Below are 17016 nucleotides of genomic sequence, written 5' to 3'. Positions count from 1 at the left end.
CCACCGCAGAGCCTGGTAGGCTGCAGTGTTGGGTGGCCTCAGGCCAAACAACCAACACGAGGGAACCCAGCCCCACCCATTGATAGTCAAGTGGATTAAAGTTTTACTGAGCTCTGCCCACCAGAGCAACACCCAGCTCTACCTACCACCATTCCCTCCCATCAGGAAACTTGCACAAGCCTCTTAGATAGCCTCATCCACCAGAGGGCAGACAGCAGAAGCAAGAAGAACTACAATCCTGCAGCCTGTGGAACAAAAACCACATTCACAGAAAGGTAAACAGGATGAAAAGACAGAGGGCTATGTATCAGATCAAGGAACAAGATAAAACTCCAGAAAAGCAACTAAATGAAGTGAAGATAGGCAACCTTCCAAAAAAAAAATTCAGAATAATGATAGTGAAGATGATCCAGGATCTCGGAAAAAGAAGGGAGGCAAAGGTTGAGAATGTGTAAGAAATGTTTAACAGAGACCTAGAAGAATTAAAGAACAAACAAACAGAGACGAACAATACAATAACTAAAATGAAAACTACACTAGAAGGAATCAATAGCAGAATAACTGAGGCAGAAGAACAGATAAGTGACCTGGAAGACAGAATGGTGGAATTCACTGCTGCAGAACAGAATAAAGAAAAAAGTACCAAAAGAAATGAAGAAAGCCTAAGAGACCACTGGGAAAACATTAAATGCAAAAACATTCACATTATAGGGGTCCCAGAAGGAGAAGAAAGAGAGAAAGGACCCAAGAAAATATTTGAGGAGACTATAGTTGAAAGCTTCCCTAACATGGGAAAGGAAATAGCCACCCAAGTCCAGGAAGCACAGAGAGTCCCAGGCAGGATAAACCCAAGGAGAAACACGCTGAAACACATAGTAATCAAATTGACAAAAATTAAAGACGAAGAAAACTTACTGAAAGCAACAAGGGAAAAACGACAAATAACATACAAGAGAACTCCCATAAGGTTAACTGCTGATTTCTCAGCAGAAACTCTACAAGCCAGAAGGGAGTGGCATGATATACTTAAAGTGATGAAAGGGAAGAACGTACAACTGAGACTGCTCTACCCAGCAAGGATCTCATTGAGATTTGACAGAGAAATCAAAAGCTCTACACACAAGCAAAAGCTAAGAGAATTCAGCACCACCAAACCAGCTCTACAACAAATGCTAAAGGAACTCCTCTAAGTGGGAAACACAAGAGAAGAAAAGGACTTACAAAAACAAACCCATAACAATTAAGAAAATGCTAATAGGAACATACATTTCGATATTACCTTAAATATGAATGGATTAAATGCTCCAATCAAAAGACACAGGCTCGCTGAATGGATACAAAAGCAAGACCCATATATATGCTGTCTACAAGAGACCCACTTCAGACCTAGGGACACATACAGAATGAAAGTGAGGGGATGGAAAAAGATATTCCATGCAAACGGAAATCAAAAGAAAGTTAGAGTAGCAATACTCATAGCAGATAAAATAGACTTTAAAATAAAGCATGTTACCAGAGACAAGGAAGGACACTACATAATGATCAAGGGATCAATCCAAGAAGAAGATATAACAATTATAAATATATATGCACCCAACATAGGAGCACCTCAATACATAAGGCAACTGCTAACAGCTAGAAAAGAGGAAATTGACAGTAACACAATAATAGTGGGGGACTTTAAGACCTCACTTACAGCAATGGACATAGCATCCAAACATAAAATTCGTAAGTAAACACAAGCTTTAAATGACACAATAGACCAGATAGATTTAATTGATATTTATAGGATATTCCATCCAAAAACAGCAGATTACACTTTCTTTTCAAGTGCACGTGGGACATTTTCCAGGATAGATAACATCTTGCGTCACAGATCAAGCCTTGGTAAATGTAAGAAAATTGAAATCATATCAAGCATCTTTTCTGACCACAACGCTATGAGATCAGAAATCAACTACCGGGAAAAAGACATAAAAAACACAAGCACATGGAGGCTAAACAATACATTACTAAATAACCAAGAGATCACTGAAGTAATCAAAGAGGAAATCAAAAAATACCTAGAGACAAATGTCAATGAAAACACGATGATCCAAAACCTATGGGATGCAGCAAAAACAGTTCTAAGAGGCAAGTTTACAGCAATATAAGCCTACCTCAAGAAAAAAGAAAAATCTCAAATAAACGATCTAACCTTACACCTAATGGAACTAGAGAAAGAAGAACAAACAACACCCAAAGTTAGTAGAAGGAAAGAAATCATAAAGATCAGAGTGGAAATAAATGAAATAGAAACAAAGAAAACAGTAACAAAGATCAATAAAACTAAAAGCTGGTGCTTTGAGAAGATTAACAAAATTGATAAACCGTTAGCCAGACTCATCAAGAAAAGAGGGAGAGGACTCAAATCAATTAAATTAGAAATGCAAAAGGAGAAGTTACAAGAGACACCATAGATATACAAAGCATCCTAAGAGACAACTACAGCAACTCTATGCCAATAAAATGGACAACCTGGAAGAAATGGACAAATTCTTAGAAAGTTATAACCTTCCAAGACTGAACAAGGAAGAAATAGAATATATGAACAGACCAATCACAAGTAATGAAATTGAAACTGTGATTAAAAATCTTCCAACAAACAAACATCCAGAACAAGATGGCTTCACAGGTGAATTCTATCACACATTTAGAGAATAGTTAACACCCATCCTTCTCAAACTCTTCCAAAATATTGCAGAGGAAGGAACACTCCAAAACTCATTCTATGAGGCCACCATCACCCTGATACCAAAACCAGACAAAGATACTACAAAAATCCAAAATTATAGACCAATATCACTGATGAATATAGGTGCAGATATCCTCAACAAAATACTAGCAAACAGAATCCAACAACACATTAAAAGGCTCATACACCATGATCAAGTAGGATTTATCCCAGGGATGCAAGAATTCTTCAATATATGCAAATCAATCAATGTGATGCACTATATTAACAAATTGAAGAATAAAAACCATATGATCATCTCAATAGATGCAGAAAAAGCTTTTGACAAATATCAACACCCATTTATCATAAAAACTCTCCAGAAAGTAGGCATAGAGGGAACCTACTTCAACATAATAAAGGCCATACATGACAAACCCACAGCAAAGATCATTCTCAATGCTGAAAAACTGAAAGCATTTCCTCTAAGATCAGGAATAAGACAAGGATGTCCACTCTCAGCACTATTATTTAACATAGTTTTGGAAGTTTTAGCCACAGCAATCAGAGAAGAAAAAGAAATAAAAGGAATACAAATTGGAAAAGAAGTAGAACTGTCACTGTTTGCAGATGACATGATACTACACATAGAGAATCCTAAAGATGCCACCAGAAAGCTACTAGAGCTAATCAATGAATTTGGTAGTGTTGCAGGATAGAAAATTAATGCACAGAAATCTCTTGCATTCCTATACACTAATGATGAAAAATCTGAAAGAGAAATTAAGGAAACAGTCCTATTTACCACTGCAACAAAGAGAATAAAATACCTAGGAATAAACCTACCTAGGGAGACAAAAGACCTGTATGCAGAAAACTATAAGACACTGATGAAAGAAATTAAAGATGATACAAACAGATGGAGACATATACCATGTTCTTGGATTAGAAGAATCAATATTGTGAAAATGACTATACTACCCAAAGCAATCTAGATATTCAATGCGTTCCCTATCAAATTACCAATGGCATTTTTTACAGAACTAGAACAAAAAATCTTAAAATTTGTATGGAGACACAAAAGACCCTAAAGATCCAAAGCAGTCTTGAGGGAAAAAATGGAGCTGGAGGAATCAGACTCCCTGACTTCAGACTATACTACAAAGCTACAGTAATAAAGACAATATGGTACTGGCACAAAAACAGAAATATAGCTCAATGGAACAGGATAGAAAGCCCAGAGATAAACCCACACACCTATCGTCAACTAATCTATGACAAAGACGGCAGGGATATACAATGGAGAAAAGACAGTCTCTTCCACATGGGGTGCTGGGAAAACTGGACAGCTACATGTAAAAGAATGAAATTAGAACACTCCCTAACACCATACACAAAAATAAACTCAAAATGGATTAGAGACCTAAATGTAAGACTGGACACTATAAAACTCTTAGAGGAAAACATAGGCAGAACACTCTTTGACATAAGTCACAGCAAGATCTTTTTTGATCCACCTCCTAGAGTAATGGAAATAAAAACAAAAATAAACAAATGGGACCTAATGAAACGTAAAAGCTTTTGCAAGGCAAAGGAAAGTACAAACAAGACAAAAGGGCTTCCCCGGTGGCGCAGTGGTTGAGAGTCTGCCTGCCGATGCAGGGGACATGGGTTCGTGCCCCGGTCCAGGAAGATCCCACATGCTGTGGAGCAGCTGGGCTCATGCTCCATGGCCACTGAGCCTGTGTGTCCAGAGCCTGTGCTCCGCAACAGGAGAGGCCAAACAGGGAGAGGCCCGCGTACCGCAAAAAAAAAAATAAATAAAGACAAAAAGAAAAACCCTCAGAATGGGAGAAAATATTTGCAAACATATCAACGGACAAAGAATTAATCTCCAAAATATATAAAGAGCTCATGCAGCTCAATTTTAAAAAACCAACCCAATCATAAAGTGGGCAGAAGACCTAAATAGACATTTCTCCAAAGAAGAGATACAGATGGCCAAGAAGCACTTGAAAACCTGCTCAACATCACTATTAGAGAAATGCAAATGAAAACTACAATGAGGTATCGCCTCTCACGAGTTAGAATGGGCATCTCAGAAAATGTACAAACAACAAATGCTGTAGAGAGTGTGGAGAAGTGGGAACCCTCTTGCCCTGTTGGTGGGAATGTAAATTGATATTTGATACAACCACTATGGAGAACAGTATGGAGGTTCCTTAAAAAACTAAAAATAGAACTACCATATGACCCACCAATCCTACTACCGGGCAGGTACCCTGAGAAAACCATAATTCAAGAAGAGTCATGTACCCCAATGTTCATTGCAGCTCTATTTACAATAGCTAGGGCATGGAAGCAACCTAAGTGTCCATCGACAGATGAATGGTTAAAGAAGATGTGGCACATATATACAATGGAATATTACTCAGCTATAAAAAGAAATGATATTGAGGTGTTTGTAGTGAGCTGGATGGACCTAGAGTCTGTCATACAGTGTGAAGTAAGTCAGAAAGAGAAAAACAAATACCGTATGCTAACACATATATACAGAATCTAAAAAAAAGGTCACGAAGAACCTAGAGGCAGGATGGGAATCAAGATGCAGACCTACTAGAGAATGGACTTGAGGATATGGGTAGGGGGAAGGGTAAGCTGGGACAAAATGAGAGAGTGGCATGGACATATATACACTACCAAATATAAAACTGATAGCTAGTGGGTAGCAGCCACGTAGCACAGGGAGATCAGCTCGGTGCTTTGTGACCACCTAGAGGGGTGGGATAGCGAGGGTGGAGGGAGGGAGATGCAGGAGGGAAGAGATATGGGGATATATGTATATGTATAGCTGATTCACTTTGTTATAAAGCAGAAACTAACACATCATTGTAAAGCAATTATACTCCATTAAAGAAAAATAATATAAAAAATAAGAAAAAAAAGATGTGGTACATATACACAATGGAATATTACTCAGCCATAAAAAGGAATGAAATTGGGTCACTTGTAGAGACGTGGATGGATCTAGAGACTGTCATACAGAGTGAAGTAAGTTAGAAAGAGGAAAACAAATATCGTATATTAATGCATATGTATGGAACCTAGAAAAATGGTACAGATGAACTGGTTTGTGGGGCAGAAATAGAGACACAGATGTAGAGAATAAACGTATGGACACCAAAGGGGAAAGTGGCGGGGGTGGTGGTGGTGGTGGGATGAATTGGGAGATTGGGATTGACATGTATACACAAATATGTATAAAACGGATAACTAATATGAACCTTCTGTATAAAAAAATAAATAAAATTCAAAAATTCAAAAAAAAAAAGCTCTAAGGTTAAAAAACAAGTCATCTCTTGTCACAAGGCCATTTGCCTAGAGGCAGTGCAGAACTGGAAGCATTTTGTCATTTCAGCTCCCAAAGGTTTAGTCAGTTCTCGAAAGCCTGTGCCTGATTTGCTGGCCTGGCTTGTAACCTCAGTGGAAGCACAAGTTCAATTGAGGGTGTGTTTGATTTAAAATTAAGAAATTGACATGACTTTCACCCTCAATTTATTTTTGGAAAAGGGATATTGTATTTAGTTACTTAAAGCAGTTTGTCTGGTGATAATTAAAAGAATGGCGTGTCAGTTCAGACAGCCTCCATGAAGGACAGGTAAGATTTTAAAAAGAACTGAATTTCATGTTTCTGCGGAGAGTGTAATAGGACCTGTTCTGCCTGGCAGTTGTCCCACTTGTCCTGTCTGGCCTGTCTGTAGAAGGATTCACGGGGACCCAGACCCAGCAGCCTGGGAAGGGAGAGGTCCAGCACTTGGGATGAGAGGTGGGGGCGACAGCTGATGGATGGAAACAGGAAGCTGGTAAACAAACAGGTCCTGATTGCTGGCAGGTGGTGGTTTCACGGAGCATGGCCAGCCGAGTGGCAGGGCACAGAGTGAGGTCTGTAATGGTCAGGGGACCAGGTAAGCCGGTTATCACCCTCCTAGGCAGCCTCAGGAGACGGGCCTGGAGCTCCAAGTCCCTCCTGACTTTGGTCAGGACCGGTCTTGGGGCTCTCGGAGAGAATGTCCAGACAGGAGGGCTTCGCAGGCAGGGCTCAGCAGCTCCCAAATCAACAGGGTGCACCCTGGTTGTGGTGGCTGAATTCTTTATTTGGAATTTGATGTGACAGTCAGATGATCTCATCTTTGCTGACTTCTGCGCCTTCTAAGAATCCCCTCTGTCTTTCCCATCCTGTCCTGTCCTGTCCTTTCCTCTCGAGTAGACTGATGAAGAGGATGAAGTTGAGGTAGGATGTTTATAAACACAAAGAATGCCACGTGTGACCTTCTCAAGCGTGCCGTATAATCTAACCTGACATAAGCAGCATGAAGTGTCAGCCCTGTTCAGTGCTTTAAACCTTGCATGACTGTTTTCTGCTGGGTTTCCATGTGATCACTAACCCCCTTACACGGGTTCTCATCATGATGTGTGTGCCAGGGACTGACTGAAGGGTAACTGCATTTTCCAAGCTGTCCCTGAGTTCCAGGCCCTGTCAAAAGTGGCAGGGTCAGCAGATCTTTTCCTACTGATGGACAAATGGACAGAGGGGTGGGATGGGCAGCAGCTCCTCCCCCTGACCCTGGTACAGATGCCAGAACCAGAGACCGAGGCAGGGCTGCTCAGCCCTGAAGGATGAGGAAGGAGCTGTGCAGATGGTACAAGTCACGGATGTGTCCCAGGCTCTAGCACCAGGGCTCATACACTGGATAAAAAGAGGGAGCCAGAAGTCTATGGAGCTGCTCTTTGCAAACGTTATTCTAACTGACTTTTTATTTTTCATCCAGATGTTTGGCATTGTGTGCATATGGCCTGATATTCTAGCATACCTCTTGTAAAACATATACGCTGTCTTTGTTCAGCTAGAATTAGAGAATATCATCATGTGAGTGTAATGCTTGTGAAAACAACTAAATTTTTGACACAAGGAGAAGTAGTGAGTGTTGCCAAACTCAGTTTCAGCATGAATTTCTGTGCCATGTTCTGATCTGGGCCCTGAATCAAAGCCTTTTGGGGCCTTTGGCAAGTCACTTAATCTTGGATGGCCTCAGTTTCCTTCTCTGTAAAGTGAGGTGGGACTAGTTCTGGAAAAATCCTTCCCAACTCCTAACACTGTATGATCCTGTAACTGAATCCCACTTTTCAACTTGTACCATCTTAAGTGATATATGAGAAACTTCTAACTGCTTTCTGGCACTACGTTTTAAAAAATAAATCTCACTATATTTGATAAACAAGCATATTTCAATGCTCCTATCAAGGCTGTGGTGTTAGAAACAGATTTGGTTTCTGAATTTTTCCCAGAGTTGAGGTCTGTTGCCCCTTGCTGGCTCCCACTGAGGGGATCTGCAGTGAGCTGGGAGACCCACTACCTGGAGGGATGGGTGTGGTCCTTCTGGGGCCAAGGCTCCTCTTTCTGATAAGAGAACTTCCCGGATATGCAGATACTTTGTCATTAGTTCATTGACCCCTCATTGACTGCTCATCACTAACTTGTTTGCAGAATGCACGTAAACAAAAGACAGAGAAGAGAAGGCTTTCCTCAACTAAAGGTTTTCTAAGCTTGAGTTGGCTTTTAGTCACCTCACGCCCTAACCCCCCTTGCTCTTGCAGTCTGGCAAGTTCTCCAGCGGTTCCCCGGCGCCCCCGAGCCAGCCACAAGGCCTGAGCTATGCCGAGGATGCTGCCGAGCACGAGAACATGAAGGCTGTGCTGAAAACCTCGTCCCCTGCCTTGGAGGACGCCACCCCCGTGCTGGGTGTCCGCACACGCAGCCGAGCAAGCCGAGGTAACGCCCTCTTCCAGGGTGGCCACCCCATGGTGTCGGTCCCCGCCACAGGGTACAGATTACTGTGCCCAGGAAGTGGCCGCTCAGGGCCGTCCACTCCCCAGGGTTCTCCGTGCTGACGTCATCATACTTTCCTTCACTCACACCTTTGTGACCCACCTTCAGTAGCTTCATCTCAAAAACAAGCAGCCCTTCCCAAAAGCACAACTTAATTTGAACAAGAGGAATTAGTATTGTGAACGAATCCTCATGGGTTAAAGCCCCCAGGCCAAATTGAGCCAGCCATTTATTCTTGTAAATAAGGTCTTATTGGAACACAGCCACCCTTCCTTGTGTGTGTGTTGTCTAGGTGCGTTTGCACTGCGGTGGCAGAGTTGAAGGGTTGTGACAGAGACTACAGGGACCATAGAGACTAATGTTTTTACTCTCAGGCGGGGTACAGAAAAAGTTTGATGACCCTTGGATTAAAACGCTATCCCTTTTTGCCTCTGAAATCCTTGGAGGCAGAGAGGAAACTAAAACTTCAAGATGGTAAAGACAGATAAGAGTTTCCAGGTTTGTTTCATAGCCTGGAAGGGACTTTTTGTTTTAATTAAGAATTGAGATGCACTTTGCATCTGAGAATGTTTACCCGTATTTCCCTGGTCTAGTCTGATGCCACATGAACCTTCCTAAGTTTCCTCGCTGCCTGCAGGATCCAGCCCACGCGATTCATGCTGTTGTTTGAGGTTCCCTGGGGTCTGGTCCCCTCCTGGCTCCCACACTTGGCTTTCACTCAGCCCCACATTGTGGGCAGTGCCCTACTCTGCACACCCTGTGTCTGCCTGAGCCCCTGCCGTTGCTCATCCCGTCCCCTCTCCTCTACCTGTCCCCTCTTCACCTCCAGAATCCACCTCCTCTGTGTTCTCTGCCTTGCCACGTACTCCTGAGACCCCAGTTTAGGTCTCAGGAACTTAAAAACTTTATAACTAAAGAGGATGAACTCCTGGAGGACCAGCTTTGTCCTCTTGGTGTTTGCTTAGCACGCAAGCTAGAAGAAACCATGTATTTATTGCCCACATTGGAATGTTTTAGTGTGTAAAAGGGGTTCAAGTAGTAATTACAGTGGGAAAATAAATAAAACTGTGCAGTCTGGGTGAACTGAATCATGGGTTACCTCACACGTCACAGAACCTCAGTAACGAATGAGTGTGTGCAGCGCCCATCAGGCCCTTGCTAGGCTCCAGCGAACATCCAGGCTCACAAGATGTTAGAAAGGCAGCCAAGATCTAGAGGGCTGTGATCTGGAGAAACTCCTGAGAAGACCCAACAGTGACTTCTATCTAGCTTTGCTGACTGCCCTTTTTTTTTTTTTTTAATTTGAATTTTGCTGTTGTCAACTATGTTAAGTATTAAAAAATGATGATAGGAATAACAACTTTAACATAAAAGAAAAAACAAAGGCAGTTCCAGGTGTTCTTTGGCAGGAAGGGAGTCACGTGGTGCATATGGTTTCTTGTAGCTTCTTGTGAACCAAGGGCCACAAGCTGCTCTAGAGGAGGAGGGTTGAAGGGGCTTCCAGGCTGAGTTCTAGATCCGTAAGGTTTACGCGGGATTCCCAAGTGGAGCTGCACTTCAGGCTATTTTATAAATGACCAAATGCTTTTCTTATTTCACGTGAGTACAGTGTCACTGAATCTAGTTCCTTCTCCTCTTCTCAACGTTGGACCTTTAACAGGGCTTTTACTCTGTGATATACAGCTTAGACTATGCCGGAAAAAGGGCCGCCTCCACCCACCCTTCCCCAGGGTTATCCTGACTGAGACACAGATGATAAGTAGAAAAGTCATCCCTCCTACTACAGTCTTGATTCCCAGACTATACCCCCAATACATGCAGGTATTATTATTACATCAAAGAATCACAGATTAGGTTCTCTGGGATTTGGTCTTTCCAAACCCTCTGACTTTTAGGTAGTTTTGGATGTGGAATTAGGGAAAGAAAATAAATTATGATTTGGCAACGCAAAGGCAGCCTTTTGGTGACCAACATCAGACGGACGCAGCTATGACAAACCACAGTCCTGAGCACTTCGTGTGGGACACTCTGATTGTCTGGTTTTCTATGTGGAAAGAAAGATGCCCTCTTCTTGGCCAGTGCTGTCTATAAAATGCCTCCATTTCTCAGAAAAACCAAGAAGTGACAGGAGAGAAAGAGTGTGTAAATAAGACAGAATATAAGAGGAGAGAAGAAAGTGGGGAAGGTCAGAAGTTGAAGAAAATTATAGCATTAAATGCTGAGCAGTAGTGACTGTCAGTCTAGACAAAGTGTAAAACAAGGATAAAAATAAAATAAAGCAGCTTTGCAGTGTTGGGGGGTATGGGGATGGGAATCACTGGTCTCCCAAAAGGCCTAGGACATCCCATGCATGAGTCTGTCTGTGTCTCAGCAGCTCTTGCAGGCTTTGTCTGCTAGGCTAACCGTGGACACCAGGAGATCAAGGGCAGCATTAGTACCTGCGCCACAGTGACCCCAGCCATCAGGAGTCTTGAGCCACTGTACCTTGGTGGATGCAAGGGTAGTGCAATGAAAGCCACCTTGGGAGATGGAGTCCAGTATCTCTAATGGAACGTAACATGCTGTGCTAATTTTAAAAGAGAAAATAGAAAATCCTTCCTGACTGGAAAGGACAAAGAGAAAAAGATATTGCTAGGTTTGTACAATATGGCTTCCTTTTCACTAATTGACAAAAGGGATTAGAAAGGAAAGCTGTTCAGTTTCTCTGCACATGCAGAGACTTCTGCTTCCAGGTGGCATGTCGTAGGGAGGAACAAGCCACCACTCCTGCTGCCATAACCAGAAACTTTAATAAAATAACAAAAGCTTTCTCTCAAAATCCATCAGGGAACTGTGAAAGGGAAGAGGACTAGACAAACTAGAATTCTAGGTGAGCTGAGAGCACCTCTCTAAGAGCATTTGCTAAGTCTGGGCACAGGCTGAGAATTGGACTTGCCATGCGCAGAGCGACTTTAATAGTAAAGAGAAGCCAGCAGGACTTCTAGTGGTCATGTGAGCTGGCGTAAGAGGTTGGAGCTAGAGGAGCTTCAAATGCAGACAGTTTTCTCCATGAGACATTTGCTAAGTGCTGGGGCAGCATGGGGAGGGGGAGGCTGGGCCAGAAAGGCTGCAGGAAATCTCCTACAGTCTTGAAGTTCTGAGGAAACCAAGACAAGCTAGAGTAAGCGCCTTCAACAAATGCATACAGATAGTAAAAGACAGAATATTTAAAGACAGGGGTGGACTGATACTCAATGAAAACTGCTATCTGGCCCCAACCCTGCTCAGTCCTTCACTGTGTCTGCTTAACAGGAAAGGGTAAAGACTGGAGAAAAATGACACCGACTTCAGTCTCTGCATTCTTTTCTACACAAAGTCCAGTGCATAGTCAAAATTATGAGCCAAGAGAACATGAAAACATGGCTGACAAGAAGAAAAGTAGAGCAGCAGATCCACAGGTGATCCAGATGTTGAAATTTGCAGTCAAATTTAACCATTTATAAGTGTTAACGAAAATAAAGGAAAATAGAGACAAATTGATAAAAAGGTTGAAATTTATAAAAAAGAATCAAATGGAAATTCTAGAACTGAAAAAAAGAAAGATTTGAAATGATTAACTGATATCATGGGTTTAACAGCAGACTGGTCCCAGCAAAAGAGATTAGTGAATTCAAACAACACGGGTTAATAGAAAATGTACAAACTGAAGCATGGTGAGAAAAAATAGAAAAAATGGAACAAAATGTAAGAGATATGTGGGACACAGTCAAATGGTCTAATGTGTCTGTAACTGGAGTACCAAAAAGAAAAGATGGGTAAAAAGAAAAATTAAAAAAACAATGGCTGAGAATTTCCCAAAGGCTCATGATAGATATCAACCCACATATTTAAAACACATAACAAATCCAAGGAGAGTAAACTCAAAGAAAACCACATCTAGGCATACCATGGGCAAACTGCCAAAAACCAAAGATATAAATAAAATCTTTAAAACAGCCAGAGAGAAAAGAATGTACTTTCTAAGGAGCAACAGTAAGAATGACGACTCACTATTGACAGAAGCTATGGAAGTCAGAAGAAAGTGGAATGGCATCTTTAAATTGCCAAAAAGAGAACTTTCTAATCTAGAAGTCTATACCCAGGGAAATTCTTTCAAAAACAAAGGTAAGCATTTATTACATTAATATAATATCTATTTGGATATAATTATTTTCCTTTTAGACTATTTCTTTAAGTTAGATTTTTAAGGGAAAAATTAGTTACAGTGTTTTCTTTCAAACTACAGTTTACATATTTTCAAAAGTAAAGTTCAAATAAAGTGATATAGTCCTATCATGGTCTATAATGCTTTATCCCCTCCACCATATCTCTATCTATATATATTCATATATATTATATATAATAATTTTACAGACATCTCAGTATATATAAATGCCTGGCTAACACTTGGGAGACCATGGGGAGCCAAATGGCCCCTTGGAGTCTGTAAGTTATGGACAGTGTTCTCCTGTGGCTGTATGTGCGTGTAGACGTTCCAGAAAGAGAAGCATATACACGACCAAGAAGAATGGGCATAAATGGTAATCAGGTAGTGACAACAGTAACCAAGGGGCGAGGGGATAAGAAAGCAGAACCAAGAATGAGGTCATGAGAAAATGATGGCGTCACAAAACTGAGTCTGACAGTCCTGGACAAATGGCAAGATGTTCCTTGTAAGCATCTCCTGACCCATCACAGTGAAAGCAGATTCCCAGGAATGTATAAGATGAAAGTATAGGTAATTCTCATGGAAAGATCAGATGATGCCTTCATTTCTGGCTCATCAGGAGCAAATTATATTATATTATGAGCAAAGACACTTGATTGAGCTTTGTGTGTTTTGGGAAGGGTAGCTTGGCATTTCAAAATGAGGCACAGAATTATAAATCAGTAGGTAAAAGGGAAAACAGGAAATTGCTGGGCAAAAAGCAATTGCTGTATTGATGGCTCTGCTATGAGGAGGGCCGTGGTTCAGAGGCTCTGCAGAGCCCCAGCCTGAGAGCTGTGCCACTATGAGGCCTCTTGCCTCCAACTTGAACACCTGGACCAGCCTGAGAATGCAGAAAAATTCAGCAATTTCAAATATTCGTTTCTGAGAAGAACATATTTTTAAAGGGTTTTATGATGCTGAAAAAGCTAGTCTTCTGATGGAAGCAAGTAGATCAAACTCCCTTGGGCACAAGCAGAAAAAGTAAAATGTCCTGACTTTGTATATCCCAGTGTTGTAGGTCTGCTCCCGCTCATAACGCAAAACGATTTTTATAAATAACCACAACAAAAACGTTGTCATCAGAAAGCATTGTTGTCCTATGGCCACAGGTCTCAAATAGTGCAGGTGGTCCAACACTGGAATCCTGGTACTCCTTTTGCAACGTGTTTATTTAATTCAGTCATGTGAACTTTACTAGCAGAAATTATGACTAAATTATAGCATATTACATATTTGCAGTGAACTTTCAACCACAAACACATGTCTATAAAATGTGCAGTCTACTGAACTGTAATCAACTATTCCCAACTATTTCTATCAATATCCAAACACCAAAAGTTTTGAAAAATTAGTATAGAAATACAGAATTCAAAATTTAAGATATATAGTTACTAACATTTTTTCACCTGTGGTTTGAGAAAAGCTGACTGTTCTTCAGCTTTAGCTGGACCTTGGACAAGTTCAGGGTACCTGTGTTCCAAAAACATAAAAGTCTGAGAACACTCACCTACAGGATTTTAAAGTTGTATGTCTATTACAAAGAAAAGTATAGGTAGAGGAAATTCACAATTTTGAGCACACTGTACATCTTTTTTCTTACAGAAGCATATTTCCCAACTTAGAGAAGAGATTTCACAAGGAAGTTGATCGGTCACAAAGGCACAGTTTTTGATGAATTAAAATAGCATTCATTTCTAAGTGTTTAATATGACTTGGGAACCCATGTTTTTGTGGTATTTTCTTCTTGCTGGTCTAGGGGCAGATGCTTTTATACAAGACTTGGACTGTCTCAACATACAGCTATTTATAAACATATTTTTTTCTGGTCAGGGAGCAGATGAATGTACCAAAGAAAATGTTGTGTTAACTCCCTTTTCCTGGTAGAAGAGGGCAATCCTGTTATGACTTTTAAAGGCTAGTTAATCCAAAGATAAGCTATATGTTACAAAATCCATTGATTTTTATTTAACTGAATGAGAAGTTAGGGCTAATTGACATTCGCTAGGCACATACAACCACAGATGGGGAGCTGACTTAACAAATGTCTCTGGACGTTTCTGGAAGCACTCTACTGGGTATCTGTGACGTACCTAGCGGCACACGGCGTGGGAAGTCTGCCCTTCCACGACCACAGGACCTGGCAGGTGGAGGCACATCCACGACAGGGAGAGATGACATCACAGCTGTGTGACAGGGTAGTACGACATGAGGGCCCCAGGTATGGATTCATGGGAGGTCAGAATCTGGAGGGTGATGGTCACAGGTCACTGTGGTGCCCCTGCAGTGGGGACGGGGGAGCACCCTTAGATCCATCAGGAGGCTCAACCCCGGCTCTGGCCTCTGCTGTGCTCTGTTGCTGTCGAGCTCTGCTGCTGCAGGAGCAGTGCCGTGTCTCCCTTCTCTCTGAGTACCTCGTGCTCTCTGGTGGTTTAATTCTTCAGGACCCACTAGCCCATGGACTGCGGGAATGGATGACTCGCCTAGTGTCACGGGGGATGCAGCTGATGAGATCATGGACCGCATCGTCAAGTCAGCCACCCAAGCGCCCGGGCAGCGAGTGGTGCCGCGGGAGAGGAAGCGCTCCCGGGCCAACCGGAAGTCTCGTAAGTGCCTTGGAGTTAGGATGTGGGACTCTGCCTGCAGGGACCGGCCCTCCGGTTCTGTATGACCCAGGAAGGGCAGGGACTCAGAGGCGGGCTCCGGTGCCCGGAGGGCCCACCTGTGCCCATCGACAAAAGATTTCGTGCTGGACAGTCAGCATTGGCCACTAGGGAGGAGGGATGCTGCAGCCGCCTGTCCAGTGTATTTGCTATTTCTGGTCAGGCCTCCCCCAATTCACACTTTGTCCCCAGGAAGGTGTGAAAGGCCCTTAGATGACTCTGGTGTGCAGGGGTGGGCACAGTGGGACCCGTTGCCAAGTACTGCCCTGGATGCTTTGCTGAGGCCATATTATTGCCCCTCACCCAGCATCAGGGGCTACTTTCTGGGCTGGAGACTGTTCCCCCAGGGGTTCACTGCTGCTCATGGGCATATGCTGAAGGTGAAACCAGGGGTGGCAGCGATTTTCGGTCCTTAGGATGCTTGAAATAGTTCATGTTAGCCTAGGTTCACCAGTTGTTTTTTTTTCCTACCAAACAGAGGATTCAACTACATCAAAGCGACTTATTTGCCCCTGTAGTCTCAGCCTGTTACCTGCCCCTATCCGCTGAATGACGGGTGTGGAGTTGCCTCTGTGGGCACCATGCTGACTCTCACAGGGATGGCTCGCTGTAGAGAAGCAGGGTTCTCTGAACCTTTGACATCTGCCTTCATGGCCGTGGCCCCTAGTGCGTTTCAGAAGAGACCTCAGCCCCCAAGCTTTGGCCTGGTGCTGGTCACTCAAGATCAATCCCTAGGACAGGGATTTATGATGTTTTGTAAAGAGGAAATCTGGCTGCCTCCTCATTTCCTGGCTCCCAAAAGTGAAAGGAGGGAGAGTGGCTGTCAGGAGGCAGGAGTTCAGTAAGAACTCAAACTCGGAGCCCCCCAGGCGCCACCACCTTTGAGATTCGTACAAGAGGTGACTGAGTTTTGGGCTGCATATTTTGCACGCCTTGGTTCTGTTTGACCCGTTGACGTGCTTGTTTCCAGGGTAAAGAACACTAAACCAAATTGCTGCAGACTCTCGGACCCTGCTCATTTTATATCATTGGCTTTAGATTCTGACAGGAATTTTTCCCCAGAAAAGAACGTATCACTTGACACCTCCACCAGGGAGAAGCAGAGTTTCTCAAACCACAGAACTTGGGGGCTGGGGGATGTGATTCTCATTCAGTGAGATGGGTGGTTGAGAGTCTGTTTTCACCACACTCCTAGATGAGGTCCATCCTGATGGTACACACTTTGAGTAACTTTTTTTTTTTTTAAAGACTTTAATTTTATTTATTTATTTTTGCTGTGTTGCGTCTTCGTTTCTGTGCGAGGGCTTTCTCTAGTTGTGGCAAGCAGGGGCCCCTCTTCATCGTGGTGCGCGGGCCTCTCACTATCGCGGCCTCTCTTGTTGCGGAGCACAGGTTCCAGACGCGCAGGCTCAGTAGTTGTGGCTCACGGGCCTAGTTGCTCCACGGCATGTGGGATCCTCCCAGACCAGGGCTCGAACCCGTGTCCCCTGCATTAGCAGGCAGATTCTCAACCACTGTGCCATCAGGG

At 42.8% G+C, this 17016-nt stretch overlaps 1 protein-coding gene across 4 annotated transcripts in view; it reads left to right on the top strand.

The window, feature by feature from the left end:
* Positions 1-17016, top strand: part of FHOD3 (formin homology 2 domain containing 3) — a 497516-nt gene that overhangs the window by 469285 nt on the left and 11215 nt on the right. For all 4 annotated transcript variants that reach the window (XM_029219969.1, XM_029219976.1, XM_029219995.1 and 1 more), the window contains 2 exons: positions 8369-8543; positions 15270-15431. In XM_029219969.1, coding sequence (XP_029075802.1) covers positions 8369-8543; positions 15270-15431 — 337 coding nt within the window. The remainder of the gene's footprint in view (positions 1-8368; positions 8544-15269; positions 15432-17016) is intronic.

The sequence above is a fragment of the Monodon monoceros genome, unplaced genomic scaffold (genome assembly GCF_005190385.1).
Source record: "Monodon monoceros isolate NGI ecotype Baffin Bay Population unplaced genomic scaffold, NGI_Narwhal_1 Super_Scaffold_1, whole genome shotgun sequence".
Lineage (NCBI taxonomy): Eukaryota > Metazoa > Chordata > Mammalia > Artiodactyla > Monodontidae > Monodon > Monodon monoceros.
Note: the sequence above shows the minus strand (reverse complement) of the source record. Positions and strands in the feature narration are given on the sequence as shown.